At 41.9% G+C, this 23,033-nt stretch overlaps 1 protein-coding gene across 1 annotated transcript in view; it reads left to right on the top strand.

Annotated features, from left to right (window-relative positions):
* meis1b (Meis homeobox 1 b) overlaps positions 1-13,836 on the top strand; it is a 77,335-nt gene extending 63,499 nt beyond the window's left edge. The window contains exons 10-13 of the mRNA XM_026189899.1: positions 4,368-4,426; positions 6,205-6,294; positions 6,935-7,032; positions 11,895-13,836. Coding sequence (XP_026045684.1) covers positions 4,368-4,426; positions 6,205-6,294; positions 6,935-6,993 — 208 coding nt within the window. The 3' untranslated portion in view covers positions 6,994-7,032; positions 11,895-13,836. The remainder of the gene's footprint in view (positions 1-4,367; positions 4,427-6,204; positions 6,295-6,934; positions 7,033-11,894) is intronic.
* Positions 13,837-23,033: the final 9,197 nt, after the last annotated feature.

Genomic DNA, 23,033 nt, shown 5'->3' with positions numbered 1-23,033 from the left:
GAGTTAAGTCATCAACCGAGGAGAACAAAAGGAAAAACTCATAACTGTAATTCCCTTGCACACCCACATGCAGTATACTCACACACATACACACATACAGTGCAGGTACAAGCACGGGAATGCCCTGCCACCCCCGGCTGTGCATAAGAGAATATGTGAGCTGTATAATAAAATAACTAATTACTTAAGAAGATGGTGATGTTCTGGGACATAGGACGGGATAATAAAGTTCTGCAGAAATAAATGTGTGGCTTGGCTTAGGCTGGGATAACTGTTACTGAATTTATGTGTGTGAAAATGTGCAATTATTATTTTGGATAATATTAAGCAAGAGTAATGTGTTAAAGTCACTTTTTTAAAAACAGCAAGTTTTGAGTAAACAAATAAAGAGTTAAAAAAGAGAGATTATTTTTTTACATTACATGGGTGAATGAGAGAGAGAAAGAGCGCGCGGGCACACCATCAGTGTGTATCTGAAGGATATATGGGCCATGCGTTAATTGTGGTGGAGCAGGAGACAATCAATGGTATCCATGCAGTGACAGCCTGATGATAAGCTACATGATTCTACCCGTCAAAGCTTGCTTTCTTTTACTGCGTCTAAATCACATTGATTGGCAGCTAAGAGGAATGTGTGGTTGCAGAGTTATTTTAAGTGGCTGTCAGATTTGAATATGCATGTAAACCTCTGTCGGCGTGCGCAGAAATACACCGCTGGATCCTGATGAATGTATGTGATGCTGAAATATCCAGCGGTGTAAAAATATGAGATGTGTGCAGGCCGCGTGTGCAAAATTCTCTCAGATTACTAATGTAATAGTATGTAAGTGAGTGTTGAGAACGCGGGGTGGATGTGTGCGCTGTATGTGCGTATTTGTGTGTTTCTGTGCGTCTCATATTACTAATATAATATCGGTAGTTGGCTCAGGAGATATGCATGTGTGAGTATGTGTGCCACAGATATTGAGAACTCCACATGAATTTAAATCAATGAGCTTGTGGAGTAACCTTTTGTATATCCAATCTGCATCTTTCCACTGCTCGTTATTAAATTATCCCCTAATTGGTCACGCAACAAAGGCAGCTGATGAAAAAGACAATTTCTTGCTTTTAATTGGGCATTTCACGTGTGCTTCGTGTACACCTGTGTGCAGCTGACTCGGCTCAGTATGTCTGTGTATGTGTGTGTGTGTCGCACGTAATGAGAATAGGACATTAGCAAGGGCTTGGCAGACGCCGTCGCAATCAGTTCCACTCTTTCTAGAGGAGGAGGGAGAGGGGTAGGAGGATTAATCCAGACATGAGCAATCTCAGAAGGAGAAATGGATCCGACAAAAAAGAAAGAAACAAAAAAAAAAAACAATAAAACTCTGTCTCCTTAAATGACTTTAGTGCCTTCAACTCTGGCATAACACGTGGCCGACATGCGTCTTGATCCACTGTGTCATGGGTGCATGCATATGTCAAACATGTGTGCTCTTGGTGTGAATCCAGCTCACATCCTGACGGTGTTCATGTTGGATTCCAACAAATTTTATTTCAAGTCGTGTTCTTTCCTTTGCCCAACTTTAGGCGTACCACCAGTGGTGTGTCACGCCAAAATAGCCCAGCTATTGTTGTACTGAGTGGAGCTGAATAGTGCAGCTCATTGTGTTGTGATGGGAGCCAGGGGAATGAACAGGCCATAACACACAGGCCCTATAGCACCCAGGGGTCGTGAAAAGGTGAAGCCCCGCTCCATTTTTTCTCTTCTCTGTTTCTCTTTTTCTTTTCTCTCTCTCCATCATTCCATCTCTCTCAGAGTTGTGTCTCTCTCTTATTTCATCCATCTTCCTTTCCCTCCTTTCTCTCCATCTCCCTCACCCTAACCCCACCAACCACCCCCCCAGTCTTTCTCTCTGTCTGCTTATTAACGGTCACAGCAAGAGTGTCTGGTTTGCAGACCAGATCCCCTTGCTTTTTTTTTTTCTGATTCTCTCACTCCTCCTTCCCTTCCATTCTCCCGCTCTCCATCGCTCCGTTCCCCTGGCTGCTATTATGAGAAGCATTTTATCCTTTGTTCCAGCCCCCATGGTGCATCTGGCCTCAGATATAGGGACGACAGGGACAGGAAACCGGCAAGAGTTTTTGAAAGGAGGAGGGGATTTGGTGGGTTAGACTGTAGATTTGTTGCTGTGAGGTGGGCTGCCAGTTTCCACCATACAGGGAAGGAGTGATAAGAAGGGAGCAAGCTGGAGAAGGAAACAGATACAAGAAAGAGAGGCATGGACACTGTTGTTTTTTTAGGAGTCACAATAATAACATCACCTGTAGGTCTAGTAGCAGCAGTAGGAGTAGGATTATTATTTCATTAATACATTGCCTGTTTAATCCTTAGAGTAAATAAATTCTTTTTGCCATATTTCACATCAAGTTTGAAGTCCACATATGCCTTAAGCCCTATTGCGCAAGGAATGAATACCTGACTTTCTAAGAAGTGTACACCTATTGCTGAAAAATCCTCCTTTGTTGCATCAGTGTATGTTTAAAAGAGGTAGAAGCCATGTTGGAAAAGGAAAACAAAGAGACAGAAAAGAGTCAAAGAATAAAAATGGTGACAATAAGACAGCTATGGATGACAAGAGGAGGGAGAGATCAACAGTGAGCTTGCACTGGCCTCCAGTTAACCTTGTAAAGGGTTTGGAGAGCAGAGGAGAGGAGAGCAAAGTTAAAGGAATGCTCAGGCCTCCTCAACCCTCCTCGCCCTCTCCCTTGCTCCTCCTCTCATATCTCCCCCAACAAAACAGGGCAGTGGGGGAGGAAGAGAGAGGGGGGGTGGTGGTGGTGATAAAACTCCAGACGTTCCCTCATTTGATGGTTCTCTGCCATGTCAGTGCATTCTTGCATTCCTCCCTACCTCCTTCTATTTCTTTCTACCCCTTGAAATTCCAAGGTTGTATACTTTATTGTAACAAATACAGAAAAAATGCCCCAAAGCTTCAAGTTCAAAGGTTGACAGAATCTCTGCAACTTTTTTTTTCCCAATGTAAAAAAAATTTCACTTCACAGGAAGCTCTGCCTGCATCCCTGCCAAAGCGAACAGTTTTTCTAAAGCAGCTTGCAAAATATAATGGAGCAATTAGGCTGTTAATCATTTCATTTTTCTCTTGGTATCTGCCTTTGCCACCTTCTGTTTGTTTATTTCCCTACAGCGCTGTCCTTACAAGATAATGCAGGATACATATAAGGCGAGAGGCTTCCATTCACTAATTAACAGACGCAGCATCCTAGTGTCGTTTTGCTTCTGTTCCCCTGCTGTCCCTTCCCAAAGCTCTTAACTGCACTGTGTTCCAGCTTTAGAAGTGTAGCAGGACTATTGTTTCCTTAAAGTTCAGTGAATGCTCCCCTTTCAGAGATGAAATGGAAGAGTCCGGTGGGGTAACAGCAGGAACACATAAATCAAGTCAGAAGCCCCAAGAGTCCTCTGTCCTTTGGGTCACCGAGGGTCAAAGGTTCATTTCACAAGAGTTTAAGATGACCAAGGCCGGAGCGCCACCTATAAGTGTGTGTGTGGGTGCGAATGTATGTGAATAAATGTTAGGAGTGAGAGAGGGATTAAGAGTGTGTGAGTAAGTAACAGTGCTTGTGTGTACACAATAAATGGCCTACTTGCTTTTGTAGGATGTAATGAAGTATAAAAGATTTTAGTCTAAGACTATACACACACACACACACACACACACACACACACACACACCTCCTGCTGTCACAGAGTAACAAATGGTCACCTGTCTTAACACAGTATCACCCAAAACAGTGCTTCTCACTGGTGGCAACATGACATGTTTCTGTCAGCAATACTTCCCACACTGCTACACGCGAAGCCAAGTGTGTTAAACAGTCAGCAATCTCAGCTCGTTGTGAGGTGGAACATCTCCAACAAGGCAAGATGGGTTAAAATGTTTCAGAGGCAGGGAAAAAAATCGTGGCCAAGCCTCGCCCCACAAAGACCCCAGTGTTCAGGCTGATGTCTGCGTATATGCCGAGGCTGTGCAAGTTTGTACAAGTTGTAGAGTTCTGCATTTTCAAAGACAGCTGCCTTGATTATTAAGGTTGTTAAGATGTGACTTTCGCTGTGCCTCTAGTGGGGCTTTACCAGGGATCAGAGATGCTTATGGGAGAGTAATTACTCCATATCATTATTATGGTTAGCTAAGAAAGAGAGGCTGATTTGGCAATATGTTTGTTTTCGTGCTGTGTGCCATGATTTCTAGGTATTAGTCAGCATTTTTGCCTGATCTTGTCTTGAAAAATACACTAACTTTGTTTCTGTCTTTGTCCCTTCTTCCTTTATTGCCCTTTTCCTCCCTACTCTTCATCTACTTCAGGTTCATTAATGCGAGGAGGAGAATAGTGCAGCCCATGATCGACCAGTCAAACCGTGCAGGCAAGTCTTCTATAGTTACTGTATTCAAGTCGCGCAGGCAAAAACCATCCACACTCCATGCACCCGGAGGCCCCTCATCTGGTAAATACAGGACTGATGCCCCGACCCTGGAATGTCCAAAAGATCCAGGGGCTCCCCCCCCCCTCACTGTTGTGACTGAGCACTAAAATCAAAACCAAAATGTTACAACATTAACAGCAATCATTAATCAACTATGACATGGCATTTGGAGTGAAAGCTATTTGTTAATTATAAAATATAATTTGGCTGAAAGCAAGTTAATGATGAGTGGATTTATTTTTCCTTTTATCGTCCAAACAAAACTAGCTGTGTTCTTGGTAAGCCTTGCTCTTAACCAGTCCCCCCCACCCATCCCACCGCCAACTTTTTGTTTTTTTCCAGTGAGCCGAAGGAGTTGAGGAAGGGGAAAAAAACACTCGGCCCTTCGTCCCTGGCTCAAACCGAGAGACAACTACACCCCTTTCTTTTTTTGGGTGACCGTTGTTTGGCTTTTTGGCTCCAGACCTGTTTTTACCCACGCACACACACCCCTCTCGCTCCTCTCAACACCCTCCCTCTACCCTATTTGTGGCTGGTCCAGGCAGCGAGGGGAGTGAGTGAGCGGTTCCTCTGGTGCATGGCTTGGTTTGGGCTGCCGTAAACTTTATTACCTGTAATAGGGGTCAAAGGTCAGGGTGGCAGTAGGGGCGCAGTAAAGTTCAAAGACATTCAGCGGGGCCGAGGTCTTGCTTTTGCTTGACTGACCCCCTAACAGGCTAAATCGAAGGTAAGTGGATTTCTATGAAACTGGGACAATAGAAGTGAGCAAAAAGTAGGAACCCTATCAGGTTTCACTTGTCATTCCTCCCTAGGCAGAGGCAATGTTTGGGCATTATTCAGCAAGAATGACTTTCTATTGTTCCAAAGGAAAACTGATTAGAGCGCTTTTTCGTTCTTTAAATGTATGTGCACAGTAACAATGCGCTGCAAACATTGCAGTGTTAAGTGTCAAAATTACTTAGAGAAGCATACAATTAGTTTGAGACCTTTGAGTCTAAACTGTTCAGTACTTTAGTATTAAAAATCACCGGCAGTATTTTTATGTCTTTTCTGGATTCCACAGTTCCTAACCACAAATGTTCTACCCCTTAAAACTTAGCCATTGGTTTGAGCTCAAAACTTTGACTTCTAAAATTCCAGTGAAGATACCAGTTTCCAAACACGCCAAATATATCAGTCTGAATTTTCCATAAATATATAACATAACATACTAGAAATTAAAGTTATTCCCATGTTATGAATGTAAACATCAAATGCACAAAAACAAACCTTTAGACGATCCCCAGAGAGCAAAGCGCGGTAAAAAGACGAAACAACCGTATGTTATGGCCTAAAATTTAAGAGTAATTTTTATTTGCACTAGCCCAGTTGAGTCATGCTAATATGTTACACTGGTTCATAATTAGTCAGTCTATAAAAGCAGCTCCTCAACTCTTCCAGATGGTCTAAATCTAGTCTTGAAACAACAGTCCTTGCATATGTGCGCTAAACACCCAGTCCAATCCCTTTTAGAACATTTAGACGTATTAAAGTCTACCAGGGGCTTACAGTGGAGACTCAGTTGCAGAGACATGGAGTAGAATGACGTTGAAAGACAACAGCGGCTTCCCGTGCGTGCACCAGTCAACAGATGATCCCGCCTCGGCCACTGAGCCTTAATTAAAAGCACTAATTGACCACTCTGTTCCCTTCCTCCCTGTCTTCTCTTCCATCCACAGTAAGTCAAGGAGCTCCCTACAATCCAGATGGCCAGCCGATGGGGGGTTTCGTCATGGACGGCCAGCAGCACATGGGAATCAGACCACCTGGTAAGGCTTGCGCAGCGTGTCTGTCCCTTTCTTTCCTCTCTTGCTCTTCCCATCTTTCCTTTCTCAGCTCATCTTCTTGCCTTTGTCTTCTCGATTCTTATGTTACCAGCGTCATTCTTGACTTTTTTTGTCTCTGTTTGCTGTTTAGTATTTTAAGTTTATGCTGTGCAATGCTCCTACACCAGAATGAGGATACACGCACTACATACACAAACACACTGTTATCTAGCCCTCCCCGAATACACCAGAACAGGTGTGGTCAATCACATTACACAACCATCTCCTTCCTCACTCCTACTCCTTCTCACACAGTCCCTCTCTCTCACGCCATCAGGTTTAATCCCAGAGTTTGTCCTTAAGCTCCTCTCCTCCTCCTCTATCCCCTGTTTTCTGGGATTCTCCCAAGTCCCTAACCCTATCGCACCCTCCACTCAAAGTCAGCAGGTTTGGATAAACTGCCAGGCTACTTAACCACCCCTCACTCCTCCCCATCACCTTCACACACCTCACCACGGCAGATCCAGCATGTTGTCTGTCACAGTTAAACCATCATATTATTTCGCTCGGTGTCTGCAAACCATTTCCTAGTTACACTTGGATTAAATAAATAAAAAATTAACAACTTATCTCTGTTTCTTAGGACCAATGGGTGGAATGGGCATGAACATGGGCATGGAAGGTCAGTGGCACTACATGTAGCCCTACTCCAGTGCGACCAATCACAACACACAGGGGGATGTAAGTAATATGCTCACTTTGTCACACACACACAAACACACAGGCTTTCTTGCCCAAGACTTTTTTGGACTTGGAGTATATTATTAAAATACAGTTCACCACGAGGAAGTATGGAGGGTGCAATTTACAGTAAGATGTTCATCTTGTAGAAATATTCTCCCACAAGATAATTACAAAAATATAAGTACAATGGGAGTGTCTGTGAGATGTCAAAGGTCACTGTTTGGAAAATGGCTATTTTCCAAACTGATATATTTAGGCTTTTTTTTTTTTTTTTAAGCAAATGGGTTTTTGTTACAAACAGACTCCTTTTCTTCCCAGGCTGATTTTTCTCTGTTACTCTCTGTCTAACTCTCCCACCCCTTGGTCTGGTGATAAGAGCCTTTGATCACAACCTTGTAACTCTTTGTGTATGTAATGCCTGTGCATGTGCGTGTAGCTGCTTCACTTTCTCACATATCCAAAACCTACAAGACCTTTTTTTTTTAATGTCAGGCAGGGGAGTTAAGAGAAGAAGGTTTAAGGGGGGGAAAAAAAGAATGAGAGAAAGGAAGGCAGGTGAAAAGCTGTCATGCAATATTCACTGATTACAAAAAATTCTATTCTATATGAACTGTTTTGTCCACATTTTTTTTTTATTAAACATGGGGCAGAGGAGGAGAGAGGGGTGATGAGGAGGAAGGAAGGCGGGGATGGGTTGGGACAGGGAGTTGGTGGTGCGATGGGGTGGGGGAAATTGGGGGGCAGGTACGACGTTGCTATGGCAACAGACTGATTGGCAAAAATGTAAGCAGTTGTGGTGCAAGGAGAGGGAGAGAGAAAGAGAGCGAGAAGTGAGCGCCCCTTAAGTGTCATAAATCTGCCGGGTTGCTGTTGATGCATGAGCCACATTAATACACACACTAACCAGCTAGAGGAGCCCCCCCCCCCCCCACACCCCCCGTGCCACCCCCACCCCCACCCCCAACCCAACCCTTCCATTCCCTCTGTCTTTCTAATGCTTGCTCTGTCTCACTCCCTCTTTGTGGTTTTTCTCACTGTCAATTTTGCTCCTCCATCTCTTTCACACAACACCTTTTTCTCTGTTTCTCTCTTTCTCTCTAATTCTCTTGCCCTCTCTCTCTCTTTCTTTCTCTTTCTCCCACCCCCCTCCCCCCCAATCCCCCTTCTCTTTCCTTCCTTCTCTTTCCTTCCTTCTCTCTTTCGCCCCAGGGCCAAACAGACTCCCACATAATTCTGGATGTATACAGGCTTGGTGTTGTCACAGTGCACAGTGTGTATAAAGTGGCTATGGGTCCAATCGTAGTAAACATCATTGTTATATGTGTGTATGTGTACGAATTAGCCCGTTTGTACGCCATATGTGCGCATACCTGTGTGTACCAGCCTTTCTGGCTACATGGATACTATACACAAACATGTGCTGAATGTGGGTGTTTATAACTGTGTGCATGTATGTGCATGTGTGTGTATGGTAATAGGATTACTCCTGGCACAGGGAGGGGACACAAACTAGTGCAAAAATGGAGGAGGTAGCCAGCAGGGTATGGAGCTTAGCTGGGCCTAATTGACTAGATCCAAATTAAATATGCCATCACTAGAGGTGTGACCAATGGATTTGACTTATTCAGTTTACAAAAATAGAGACCATTAACCCTCCACACAACGCGTGTGCTTGTGTGTGCTATAGTGAAAATATATCACCCTTGTTTCTGTCACAAATGTCCACAACTGAAACAATAGCAGACATTCTTGCGTCAAATGGCATATTCCAGGTTTGAAAAGCTGGAAGACACTGTAATAGAAAGAGTATGCCTCAGAATGAGACATGTGTGCCTGTTTATGTGCAAGTGTGTAAACATCAGGGCTGGTTCGCTGTGTCCAAGCAGCCTCTTTCAAGCAGCTGCTAGCCTTCCCAGCAGACCTTGCTTTAAACAGCCTCAATTTGCCTGCTGAATCTCGTAATTGGGCCACCAGAGGAATCCTCCGTGAGACAGGCAAAGCACATAGAAGACGAGTAGACAGAGGAAGGAAAAAAAGAGGGAGAAAGAGGGAGGGGCGAATAAAGAGATGGCGAGAGAGAAAAGAGTAAATGAAAAGAGGGGAGGGGTAAAGGGAGGAAGGAAGGAATGAGGGAGGGAAGAAGAGAGTAGATGGGAGAGGGATGGTGACAGAAATATTTCTACTTTTCTTCACAAACGGAACGTTTCTTTACAGCTTCATCAGCTAGCCATTACTAGCTTCTAGCTTGTCTCTGTCAAATATTGCTATTTTCCTTTCTAGGTCAATTAAATGTAAGTGATGTGTTATATTCTTTCATGACCAATTAAATTAATAGGTTATTACATGGGGGGGGGGGGGGGGGGGGGTTATCTTATTTGATTAAGAGAGCACAGGTTCATTATATTTTATAAGCAATTTTCATTAGCAGAGTTGAGATTTTGTTTCCGCGGGGCTAAATTGAGCGGTTATTGTGCTGAGGAGTGCTGAGCGTTGATACAGAAGGTGTGCCTAGCAGTCACATTGCAACATTAGTTAAAACTAAAGCCAATTAGTCCTGCTTAGTGAAGAGCATTATGCTTTCCACCCAATGATGATTACAGAGCTTCTATCCCCTTGCGAAACAATACACCTGTCAGCAGAGATGAAGTCCAGCAACTGAAGCAGAAGTGAACTGAGCCTTTGATAGTGACAAGAGTGACTCTCAGATGACCCTTACCCCCTTTCCCTTCTTCCTCCCCCTTGCTTTTTCTCTTCCACAAAATTAGCCAGGGGTAGCCCCGGAAAACTGTAATTTTTAGTTTCATGACAATTAATTATAGCACAGAGCGTATGGAATTTTTCTGGGCCTGCCCACTTGGAGCTTTTCCCAAAATGTCGGGCAGAATGCTTGAGTGAACGCTGTCTGTAACCCCTTTGCTGCCAGTCTTGGCTGGAGACCCTTTGTCCCAGGATTCATTGCTCCAATCATTAAGCACAAATTTGTTAACCTTCTACGCAGAGGTCAAGATCCCTTCCCTCATCCCATCAACTACCACAAACCTTCCCACTGTCACCCCCTCCACCCCACCCTAAACTTATTTTTCTGCTGGATGAACTTTTACTATAAACGAACACTGGGGGGAAAAAAGAGAAAAAAAACAGGTCCCAATGGGGATTTTGCGCCCCCTTGTATTGTCCATGTGAATGTGTGTCACTGTTGATTTGGCCCTTCTGGAATCCTTCTCAGAGGCTAAGAAATGAGGGTTCCAGCTCAATGTATTGATTGGCTTATTAACTGAAAAACCTTATTAGCAATGTGTGCTCTCTCTCAAGCACGCATACCATTTATTAGACCCTTGACATGTATTTACCGCAGTAATGAGGACAATCTTGTTAACCAGGGGGAGAAACTGTAAGAAAGCCAAACAAACTAAGGGCGAGAATCAACAGATGAATGGATTGTTGTCCTGTGGTTATTAGACATACAGCATGCTTTCTGATTTCTACTACCCTTTTCCAAAAACTGCATCGTAGATATTTAATATTAGGGAAATTTCATAGATCATTTCCTTAACACTGGCCTGTGCTGCTTTTAAAGTCGCATCCATAATAGTTTGATTTATGGTAGTGCCACAGGTTATGTTTCAAAATAGAAAGGTTACAGGCTGGATGCCACTGGCTGAATAACTCCTACCACCCCCTCCCTTGAAAACAAGGTAAATGAATCTAACACAGCTAACATAATAGCTCACCCTTCCCTTACGCAAGTGGCGCCTTTTCTCTTCAGGTGAAAAATGATGTATGAGGGGAATAACAATCGAGGGCCCTTGCGTTCACTTCTCTATTGTCCTACTCCCGCTGCACCTCCTTGTCCTGTTCCCTGCCTTCCTTTGTGTCATCTGTAGTGGTCCTCTCATTTGTGTGGTGAACACGTGGACAGGCCCGGGGCATACTCAGGTGACAGGCGACTGCGAGCCTCACCTCTCCTTTGGTTTTTGACTACAATGGCCGTAGATCCTCAATGGTGACTTTCCACTTGCAAAGATAGATTACTGCTTTTGTTGGCTTTAAAGAGAGGAATGCAGTGAGAGGTGCCAGTAAAGATGGTTTTCTTTACATAGTTTTTCTATTGTATGAGCAGGTTTGATGGTGTGCAGCAGGTTGCACCAGTTTAAGTTGTTTTGGTTAATATGTGACACAAACAAGTCTTGTCCAGGCATATTACACTTTAAAGCAAGATTAAACTGCATGCCATGTTAGTACTGACCTGAAATAGTCTTATGTAGTCATCATTAATCAAATGTTGACTGGCGAACAATCAAAAGGTAATTTTAAGTTTTCTCAGAGTTCAGTTAAAGAGATTATCCAGGAAATGCTAAGCACAGGCCTTGGTATCACTTCAAGTCGATCATGTGTGTTTGGTTTCTAAGCCCTCTCCTACTGTTAAAGAAGCATTACTGCTGGTGTAGGATTAACTCACTAAACCTTCCAATGCGCTCCCTCTCACTCATACAGCCACACAGTGTCAGTGAAGGCCACAGTTTGGTCTTTTTCTGACCCAGATTAACACTACTTTGAGTTTGCAGTAGTTGCGACATACTATACTGTTTCAGTGTTCACATACTATAAGTGTAACGTGAGAGCAAGTATTATGTGATCCAGTGTTGTATTAAATGAACAGTTAATGTCAATTTCATGTATTTTGTAGTTAAATATTTTCTGCCCATGTGGTGCAGGCAGTATGCTAACTCGCTCCAGTCTTAATATTTTTATGACCTGACTAACATTTCCTAATAAAGTGGAGTTTTTAAAAAAAACTTCATACAGAAGACATTTTTTAGTGGAAAACCATTAACCATTTTCATCTTCTCTTTCCATAGACGCGCAGGGCAAACCAGGGGATCTTGTGTCTCACAGAGGCCTATAGAGCTATGGAGGGGGACTTCCGGACTTCCTGATGGGGACAACAAATGGCAGTCCCTCTGTTCACCTCCAAGATCCAACACATTTTATTTGGCTGGTATCTGCAGCATGGGAACTTCCATGACTGCCAACAATCCTCGTCTATATATCTAGCAAAGGTGATACACAGAAAACCAAACTTCACTCCAGTCAGATGAACCCCTGTCCTGACAGACTCCTGCTTCTTCTCTGGAGGGCACCAGACCTCGCCCACCCTGCTGCTGCCCACCCAGTTAACATGGATTCCTCCATTAAAGTGATTGTGATTGCAAACGTACATGACCCACAAGACATGCTGGGCTATTTGCCTGTACCCTTGGTGAATGTGGCACCTGTTGATTTAGTCTTGACTCTTTGGCAAACAAAAGAGACTTCCTGTGAGGAGCACTCCACTCTTTGGGACGATGGAATTGGACCAAAGAGAAGCCAATGTCTGTATCTGATAAGACACTAACAAAGCAAAAGAGGTGCCCTTTAAATAATATAGTGGATTGAAACCTGGAAGGAGGGAAAGCAAGAGTAATGAAATTAAAAGTATAACTATATCAACCCCTAGTATGGGAAGCAAGTGGAGAAAGAAAATATACTGTATACTGTTGTAAAATTACGCTGGACTCTCACAAGAACTGGGAATTTAAGTATTGTAAATGCTATTGTATTGTTCTGCATATTATGTTGTTTCTAATAGATTTTTTTAAAAAAGGATGTGAACTTTTTTCTCTTTTTTTTCTCTTTTTTTCTGTTTCTTTTCCACACTGTGTGTGAGCGCCGTCTCTCCATCAAATTTGACCTCCTGTCCCCTCTCCCTACTCAATCACACTGCAGTTTTAAAAGAAAAAAGTAAATAAATGAACAATTCGATCAATCCGTCATTTCTTGAAGGGCCTTTATTTGGATTGCTTGGAGTACAATACTGACAGATCTTTTTTCCTCTGCATAGGACACACAGCCCTTTCATGGAACACAGCAAAAGCTGGTGCAGCTAATTGTATTTATGTTACATTGTCTACACCTTGTCACTCCATATTTTTTTAAAATTAATATTATTTTCATATCAATTTATTATACCCTCCTCTACTGGTGGACTGTTTCTATTAGTATAAAAAAAATTCTGATGATGTTTGGGGTAATCAAGCTCATTTAATATCCAACCTCAGTGAACTCGAGCTACACAAAATTTCTAGTAGCCAACATTTTGGACAAACAAGATTTTTAATCTGGTTGCCACTATGCTGTGTTTTTTTTTTGTTGTTGTTGGTTTGTTTTATAAAGAAACAGTGTAATTGTAAAGATGGGGAACAGACATGATACACAACTCCTGTTTATGCTCACAAACAATCTAAAAAAATCATTGTGGATATGAAACTACAAGTATGTGTCCCACAAACATGTTGTTTCCTGTTTTTCTCCATGTGTGTCTGTGATTGAGGGCTTCTGGAAGTCTATTTGCAGTGTTTTAGTGATGTTTATGTCACATGGTTGAACACTCGCATGGCCAATGGATTCTCTTCCCCTTTTCGTTTGATGCAGCCTGATAACAGGGAGAGGCAAAGGCTATGGGGAAACACCATTTATGCCACAGTCCATTCATTTTGATTTAACCAGATGATGTAATGCTGATCAACAGACAGGAGAGAATGTAAAAGTCACTGTGCGTGTCAGGATGCATGTGAGCGGTACCGTGCATGTATGAGAATGAGTGTGTGTGTGTGCTATCAATGCTTCCATTATCCATTGCTTCATACATGTATTATGCACATCTTTAAGATTCATTTGAAGACATGTTTCGTATGCTTTTCCTTTGAAGGGTGTATATGTACATCTGTGTTGTAAATAAATACTTTTTGTCAAATAACAGAATTCCTAACTATAGTCTCAAATTATCTTCCGATACACAGGTATGACATATAAAACACATTATTAGTCGTTTAGGAGTTTTAACAAAAAAAAAGCAAATAACCTCAACTGATTTTTGTTAAACTAGATTAGTCACAAACATGTCAAATGCCCACTAAAGAAAGGTAGAGGATCATTTATACTTAAAGAACATGCACTTAAGTCAACCCTCCTCCCATTGCTGCGGATAATGTGCAGCTAATGCATGCGTTATGCTGTAATTTTCTCACACAGAAGAGAAGAGAGGAAAGAGGGTCTCGATAAGAAAGCGAATTATCCTTCATTTAGCATTAAAATTCATTTAGGTAAAATTGCTACAAACGTGTAAATGGGGTGATTAGTTCTCCCTCATGCCTTGTTGCCCGCAGTCAAAGGGCTCCGCATGAAGCCCGGCGCTCTGCAGCCGAGGTTGTCTCCGGGATACTACGCGCTTCAGGAGAAAAAGGCTGAGCCGATTGAGCAGGCGAGCGCGTAAGAGCCGAGCGAGTTCTTTTTCTAATTGATACATTTCAGAGAGCAGCCCTGCATCCCAAAGTCAATGTCTCCCCCCCCCCCCCCTCCCCCCCTCATACCCGCGAACAAGAGAGAGTCTGTTTTATCCATAACAATATGTGCGTATAAATCAATACTCTACCCTTCTTTCTCTCTATCACTCCTCCGAGCAACTATTGTGTTTTTACTGCCTTTGCCGAAGTGAACGCTATTTACACTAAAGAAGGGAAAAGGGAAAAAAGACACGCTCTTAAAAAACCCGGGCGACGTTTTAATTGCTTCGCCTCTCCACCATGGCTGGAAAATCCGAGGCTGTGAAATGTGAATTCCTAAGCCTGTAGCCGCTGGGAGCTGTGGAGACAAGAGGAGAAAGCCCATGCTTGACTGCCCTCTTTAGGGAGGCCTGGTAACTGTCTGGGGCAGGGACGTTTGGAGATGGCGCACAGTACCACATCTCCTTTTACGCACGGACGCAAAGTGTACCAAAACACTTTTTGGCCACGTGATAAAAGTAGAAAATCAAAGACAGGTTACAGGGAGCGCGTGGCTGCATCAAAAGAGAGCACAGCAAAAGTGCATTCAAAATAAATTTGTTTTGAATGAATCAATACCGTGCCATCCCTATGTTTAATGGGAAAATCAGATGTTTCTTATTATATGAATAAGTATAAGTATAAATACCAGGTGACAGAAATAACTGTCGCTGACAATCATCCCTGAATTTAATACCAGTATTTATATATAAAGAATACAGTTGTCTTAAAAACAGACAAGTAACGTCTGATTAATCATAAATATTTTTGATCCAATTATTGAAATATTTTTTTAGCTTTTCTTACACCCTGTTGACATTTTAACATTTGTAAATATTTAGAAGACTCGGTGCTTGACGTGATATAAACGTGTTTGCATAAAGGTATCCAGAAATATGTTTCTCCACTGTGCGCACTAATAGCCTAAATTTGTTCCCTTTTTTTAGGAAGTGCAAAACGCCTTTACATTAAAGAGATTCAGGGTCTCTCTGAATAATTTTTTCACACCTGACCTATATATCAAACTCTTGAGATTTTAATGCAAAACGCCTTCTGACTGACCTGCTGTCACTTTTTTTTACTCATGAAACCACGCGAATTTTCGCCTGTGTTAATTTCAAAAACTGTGAATTTATAACGTAATTGGTAGCTAATGATGATTTTAGGCCTAACCACTCCTCTCTGTCTTACAAACACAGTCTGACCGCGAAGTGAATCGTCAGAGTAATGAATGGAGCAGAAATATGTTCCAGAGCATGAGGTGTCCGGGCAGGCCTGTCTTCCTCCCACAACGCAAACATTTATGTGTCTTTATGTTTGAAGCAGGGAACAAGCAACCCTGTGCCTCTTGTTCCGTGTTACGATACAAGCCATGACAAATCTCGGCGGCAGTGTGTGTTTTTCACCCAAAAACACCTTTTAGTCACTTATTCCTAAACGACGACCTTGTCAAACTGCATTTCTCGATACCTAATGAGATGGAACTAATTTTATTTTTATTTCATTCTAAATTTCTTCATTTAAAGCGTGTACACGAACTGGAAATTACTGGAATGTTTGTGGAAATTTGGTTCTAAAAATAACACAAGTCTTGAGGTTTTCTTTTTAAATAAATGTATCTTTTAAAAATAATAAAACAAATAAAATAACAACTTAGGCCTTGAAGCCATAAGACTAAAAGTACTTGCTTAAAATTAAAACACTGCACGTTATTTTATTTTTCTCTTTCTTTACGCGAACCAGGTTTTTAAATGCTGATTAATTAAGTGCCCTTTATTACCGTCGTCTCTCACAAGCACAGGTCCCAATTCGAAGGGAAAAGCTTAAAGAATAGATATGACATGAGCTCCCAGCAATGCAATACTGCATCAATCAATTTTCTATAGTTTCCAAAGCGAAAATCGTTGCACAGGAAATACATATATAGCTGCGGTGATGTGTCAATATCTAGCTACTTAATGAAATCAATATGAACAAGAACACAAATTGCACCGCAGTTTCCAAACTTTCCAACACCCCCTCCGAAAAAAAAACACAACACCAAACCAAAAGAAAAAAAAAAAACCTCCACTTGCAAACGTCGCGTGGCAGCTGGTTTGGAAACAAAAGAAGGAAGAAAAAGGGGGGAGAGAAAAGAAAAATCTGTTGGTTGGTGGGAGAAAGAGAGCGAGACAGGAAAAAGAAGAGAGGATGACTGTTGAGCAGGGGCCATTTTGGATGTCATCTGTCTCCTTGGCGACGGGGCCCCGGCCCTCAAAAGCCCCTTGGGCGCACGGATTGTTTGAGAGGAGCCCGCTATTTTCTGCAGCATCATTTATCACTGTCACCACATAATGATTCCCCTCGCAGCTCCTTATTGATGTTTGTAATTGCATTATCTCATAAGGGGGGATGATCAATGGAGCCGAGAGGAGCATCGAGGGGTCAGGAGATGCCGGATTGCTGTTTGTCCATTTAATGCAACCAGGCTCTCATTATCTGCAGCCTCTCTGCTTTCAGAATAAGTAACGTTCTCGTCTGCTCCCCTCTGAGGTTTTACATAGCAGCGAGGAAGAAGAGGAGGGGAGAAACTGCGCGTTTCATTTGTTTAACCCTAAGCCACAGCAGAAAAAAGAAATAAATAAATATAAATGCAAAGGAGAGAAAGGAGAGGGAAAGTAACGCGATTAAGCCTTTTGTTATCAGTTCCATTACATCTGACAAACGAGACTCTGAATTTAAGCGCACAGCTCTGGGCTTTTGGGCATCAGTCTTTAATAGTCATATAAGTTTTGGTGATTAAACTTATCTATAACAATCTGCTCTCTTGGTTTGAGCGTTCAAATCGACCTAAAGCGCGTGCAAGAAACAAATGAAAAGTTATTTCAGGCTGCATAATGTAGCTGATGATGAAGTGCTGTTTGCTCCGTGGTCAGAAATCATGACTTTGGTATTATAAAGTTTGAGATCTCGCACTAGCTTCGGTTCAGACGATGCCTTTAGCAGAGGTTCTTGTCGGGGGGGGGGGGGGGGAAGTCATGAGATCCGGTTTCAGAGCCCGACTGAGGCCCCTGCGTCAAACAAAATGCGATACTAACCTTTTCCAAACAACCTTAAGGAATACCGACATAATTACTATGACGTGAAGAACTGGCGTGGCTCCCACCTTCACGCACATGGCAAGCAAATTTGCTATTACGTGCATCGTAGTTAATAAAGAGCATAGGCAAATTCTGTTAAAAAGCTCATTTTGATTTTCCAAATAAGCCCGATTTAAGACAACTTTTAAAAATGTTTTGATTATATTTGTAGAGAAAACATTTAGAGGTTTTCATCTGAAAAATAAATCACCTGTTCAGAGGGAAAAGTAACTAAAAAATTATGAAAAAAGACGCACTGAAGTACGAAAGTTGTCGAAAGTTTTCTATATCTTCAGCTGTCGCACATATACAGTCACACGTTAAAAGTATCTGGAGAAAATTGGAAATGACTCAAGCATGAATGTAAAGCTTGCTTCGCTTCTTTTGAATATTTCACTGGCTTACAACAGAAATATACATATCATTTTCCAGGCTCGTTGTAAACGTCCTAGTTTGGTTTCTGTGGAAGACGTGACAGCTGCGACTGCTGGATGAAGTTCTGCAATCTTGTAGTGAACGCGCTGCGCGTCATGGCGCACAGGGAGGGCTTGTCAGCAGGTATGAGTGTGGATATGTGAGCCAAGAATTAGAGACATGCGTGCTAGAGTGTGCTAGACACAGGCAGTGACAGAGAGCCTGGCGCAGAGAGATACAAGGTAAATACTTAAGCTACTGGTTTGCGGAGAAACTACACAGCTCATTCAGACCAGGAATCTTAAGTTCTGGATCTCTTGTGGCTGTGTGGTGTGTTTCTCTTCTCTGCAGCTTATTACCAGAGACATCCGGTGCTTTGGATATCATGTTTTTGGCCTCCGTGTGTTCCCCGCTAGGTGCTCCGGCTGCGGGGAAGGAGAGGCCGCTGGCAGCACACCTTTCCAGCGGAACTAGTCGCGGTTTGCTTCCAGGGAAGCAAACCGCGACTAGTTCATAACCAGAGATGTTTCTGTCAGCACCTTTCTCAATACTCACCTCCTCCCCTCGCCCCCCTCTCTCTCCATCTCTGTTTGGAAGGTCACCTTAGCAGCATCCGGCAGGGCAGGTCAGATGAGCCAGAGGAGCACTGGGTTGGCAGGTGGGGAGTGTCGACTCCTCAAAGTTCACCTGGTGCGGTCTGATCTAATAATGCGACCTGCCGCTCCTCAAGCACACGCCCTCCATTGCCCATGCGGTCTCTGACACAGAACAGAGCAAATACTTTGAAACCATCCGTTTACTGCCTGTAAAGTACTGCATTAAACTCAACACGTTCCTTTCTTTCTTCTTATCTTTTCCACCAATTCAATAGTTAATTAAATATTTTCCCAGAATTTTGATCCCCTGAAACACGAAACCGTGAGCCCTTCATCTGGAAGTTCGAGTCACCGAAAGAAGAGACTTGGACACAGTAAATGGTACGCGGTGTCAGGATAAAACACTGTTTTTGGATGGGTGTCAAAAAGCACCCCACCACTGGCCTAATTTGAAAAATCTAAAGAAAATTATTATCGAATTATTATTAATATTCTTATCAATAACGGTAGCAGTATTGCACAACTGTGCATCGTTGCATTTTTGTTGCGAAGTCGCCCTCATTAATAAGCCCGCGCATGACTGCATGGACGAGTTTTAATTCTGTTGTTTTTCAACGTGCTGCTCTGCCTCTCTGCACAGGACTGAGTGGCTGCAGGCGCTGACTGCTTGGCCTCTAAAGGTAAACAGTGAGGAAGCGAGTCCAGACAGGACAGTGGGGCTGAATTCCAGCTTCAACGCAATACTGATAAAGTACTGGCCCCAAGCCACTTCTCTTATTAGTTTACTTATATATTGAGGCCGCTCCAGCATACATCACACAAACCAATCTGCGCTCTAATCTCAAGATGTGTTTTGGGCGGTTGTTGTGGTAGCAAGTGTTTTTTAAAGGCTTTTGGGGGCTAGATAAAATACTTTTTGAAAAATAGTAGACTTGATTATGTACAAAAATGGATGTTCAGTTCGTCTTTAAGGTTTTCTGCTACTTAAAAGTGCAGCGCAGGAAAATGGTAGAGATGTGGATTCTCTTACTGTCATACTGATAAGAAAAGATACAGTAAAAAAAAATTTAATATTGCTGCCAGACACAGTTGGCATAGATGCTACCGTTTCAAAAGAGGCACAAGAGGTGCTTTTCATTAAAAAAACCAAACATCTCTTATGTTGAGATTGGAGTCATACTATAAACCAGGACATCTGCACGTAATATCTGGTCTAACAAAGCTCTAAAGTGAAATAGTTAAAAAAAACTTGTTCCTCACCATTCTCACTGTAGTAGCTGATGGATGCAAAGCTGTGAATGTGCTAGCCGTCTCACATATTCATCAGTCTCACATCAGTGATGGGTAAAGAAAAATGCCAGCTCTGCACGCTCTCACCCTGTCAACCGATTTCCACCCTCCAACTGTGACAATGTGCGTCTTCATCTTCACTGTTATTTTGTCTGTTTCTCTGCCTGCTAGAAATGCAGCCTCAAATGTGTGTGTATTAGTCTGTGAGTGTGTGTGTGCACATATGAGCAGCATTTAGAATGAAAGCTGCCTTAACCTAAACAATTTAGATTTAATATGTCAAGATGGACACATTGCTATAAGTAATCTATACTGCCAGTTAAAAAAAACAAAAAACCTTCAATCTTCTGCAGCAGGCCATTTTTTTCTCTGTGTCCCTTGTGATTCAGCTTTCTTTAAACTTTTCTCTGTTAAGTAAAACTTTAATTGCTGTAATACTTTCAGCAAGCTCAAACTCATGTGCTCGAATTTAGACATTCATCACTTTTTTTCTTTGGCCTTGGTTCTTCATAGCTTTAGTCATGATGTTAATCATTGATTTGGTTCAGATTACACACTTCCAGAAAAAAAAGCATGTTGATTTTCAACAAGAAGTCTTTTATAGAGCTTCTTTAAATATATTCTGTCAAAAAAGAAAGAAAGAAAAGAGAAAAGAAATTATTCATATGGCAAACTTTTAAAATATGGGGTTTTAAATGTTGGAACTGCATCTTTCAGTATCATTCAAGTGTGTTTGAATCCATGCAGTTCTAAGAGAAAAATAAAAGCCACACACCTACTCAAAGTTGAAATGTAGCAACAGGTCCTCTAACACTTTGAATACAAAAGTCATGGTTTGGGTTAAAGTGCAACATCTAGTTTCATAGAATGTTCATGTTCAGTTGATGTTTAAAATAATAAGACACACTTAATGTTATGGAACAATAATGGCTAAAAGCCAGCAGTGCTTTATCAACTCGTCCAACCACCACAGCGTCCTCCCCCACCTGTGACTGTACACCTCTCTCCTTGTAATTCCAGATAAATTGGAATTACCGTATGTGTAGGATTATATTGCATGTGTACGCCCACAAGGACAGCTGTGGACATGGACAAGTACAAGACTCCATGGTCACAACAAATGCATTTACAGTCTGATAAAATAAATAAATAAAAAAATGGATGCAATTCCACCAAAGTAAATGCTTGCATACTGGCAGATGAGCAACTATAACAATCGCATAAGGTTTTTCAACATGTCAAGCAGCAGAGTTTATTTAAAATGGAAACAGCTTCACAGAAATATTTACTTGATTCTGACGAGAGGCTGAGCATACTTAAGAGAAATATATTAAAATAAAGTATACATATGTAGTCGAATTAAAAAAAAAAAAGGACTCTTTAGAAGTTGTGGTATTGTGCAAAAATACTTTTCATGGAAATGCGGCTACAAACTATAATGTGGAAAATAATCAAACTACTACTAATGCGTCACAGAACTACCGAACCCTGTTTGTTAATCATGAACTAAAGCTTAGACTCTATTTATCAACACTAAAGATATACAGTAGATTTTTCACTGAAAACTACAGTCTTACACTTCTCTGCAGAAGTGTAAGACTGTAGACTCATTTATCACTCACTCACAGCGAAATGGCATGTTTACAAAATTTCTCCACACCAAGCTATCCCTGCCTTTTCTCTAAACCTTGAGATCTCATTGCACAATTTACAAAGCAAATCTCACTCAGCCAGCGCATAGAGAGAACGAAGAGGCAGGGGCCCTGAACGTGCATGTCCCGACACAGTGCAGTGTTATGTTCGACGCGGCACAATTTATGGACCATGGACAGTTTATAAGAAGCAATGCAGTCTATCAGAGAGGCAGGCGAACTGAGGACAGGGGGGATCGTTGCCATGCAGGAAGCTGTGTTTTGGAATAATATACTTCATGATAAAGATGTTTCCCTCGTGACGTAAAACAGCAGGAAGCACCAATGGCCACTTACTCTTCCAACCAAATATGAAGTAGTAGCTGTGAGCTGCCATGTTTTTTTTGTTTTTTTTTTCCTCCCAGTCTTTTGAGCCTTACATGAGATGTTAAGATTTTCAGACTCTGGAGATTTTGGCTGTTCCCTCAGTTTAGTATCTAAATGAAATCTTCAGCAACATTTAGGCCAAGTAGTAAAATAACTGAAAAGTTAAATAACTGAAAAGATCAGGACATGGATAGTTTATTTATCATACAGCAAAGTTACGGTGTAAGAACACAGGTGCAAGCCCAATTCAAGCATATAAAAACCCCACAGGCACCACCAGTATCTGCTGTCACTATCAAAGACTTTTTCTACCACACGGTATTTATTACCACAACGCTGCAAGTCTTATTTGACCTACAAACAGTGCAATGGGGATGTGATTTTCTAATGCAAAATCAGTTGGATTTGTAAAAAAAAATGTTTGAATCTTGTGCTTGTCTAGCACAGAATCAGAAAAAGGAGTAAAAAAAATCTGTACTTTCCAAGCTATACTGTGAGAGGTGTATATTAGTTGAAGATGCAGCTTTACCTACACATATCATCATAATGACATTTTCATCCCCGTGAGTTGTTTTCTGAACTCAAATTAAAACATTTCTTTTATTCCAGTGAAACATGAAACAAAAAAAAGTCTTGCATATTATTCCGTCATGTGATATCCATGACTGTAAAGTCACCTCTCAAACCCTGACGATTGCAACAAGACCTTGATGAGACAAGGTTCACCTCAAAATAACAGTTGTTGCAAAAACGAAGCTGAAACAAAATTGGCAAAAAGCTTCAAAATGATGGAAAGAGAAACTTTGCTCTCAAGCCTGACATCTGTCGAGGCGTTGGTGTCAGCAGGCTGGCTTGTTATGCAAATGGTTGATGCAGCCCCTTGAGACACTGACCAGCCATACTGCTAGCTATCTTGACATCAATCAAGAAGTCGCTGATCACACGCTCCTCCATTCAACCATTGTGTGGCTTTTAAATAAACCAGCACTGGTGTCAGTGAGAGAGACAAATCTATATATTAGGCCATTTTTCACCAACTGGTTTTATGTTGCCTAAAAGAAGTTTAAGGGGTGAGATGGAACAGAAAAGCAAGAGGACTGAAACAGAACTCCTAAACATTTAAGTGTTTCAGTTCAACCTGCTAGTGGCTGAGGGCTGTTTATGTATATGTAGGAAATTCTTGGTAGCGGAGATATCAAA

Source organism: Astatotilapia calliptera, chromosome 13 (assembly GCF_900246225.1).
Source record: "Astatotilapia calliptera chromosome 13, fAstCal1.2, whole genome shotgun sequence".
Taxonomy (NCBI): Eukaryota; Metazoa; Chordata; class Actinopteri; order Cichliformes; family Cichlidae; genus Astatotilapia; species Astatotilapia calliptera.
The sequence above is the reverse complement of the archived record's forward strand: the minus strand, read 5'-3'. Positions and strand labels throughout refer to the sequence as shown.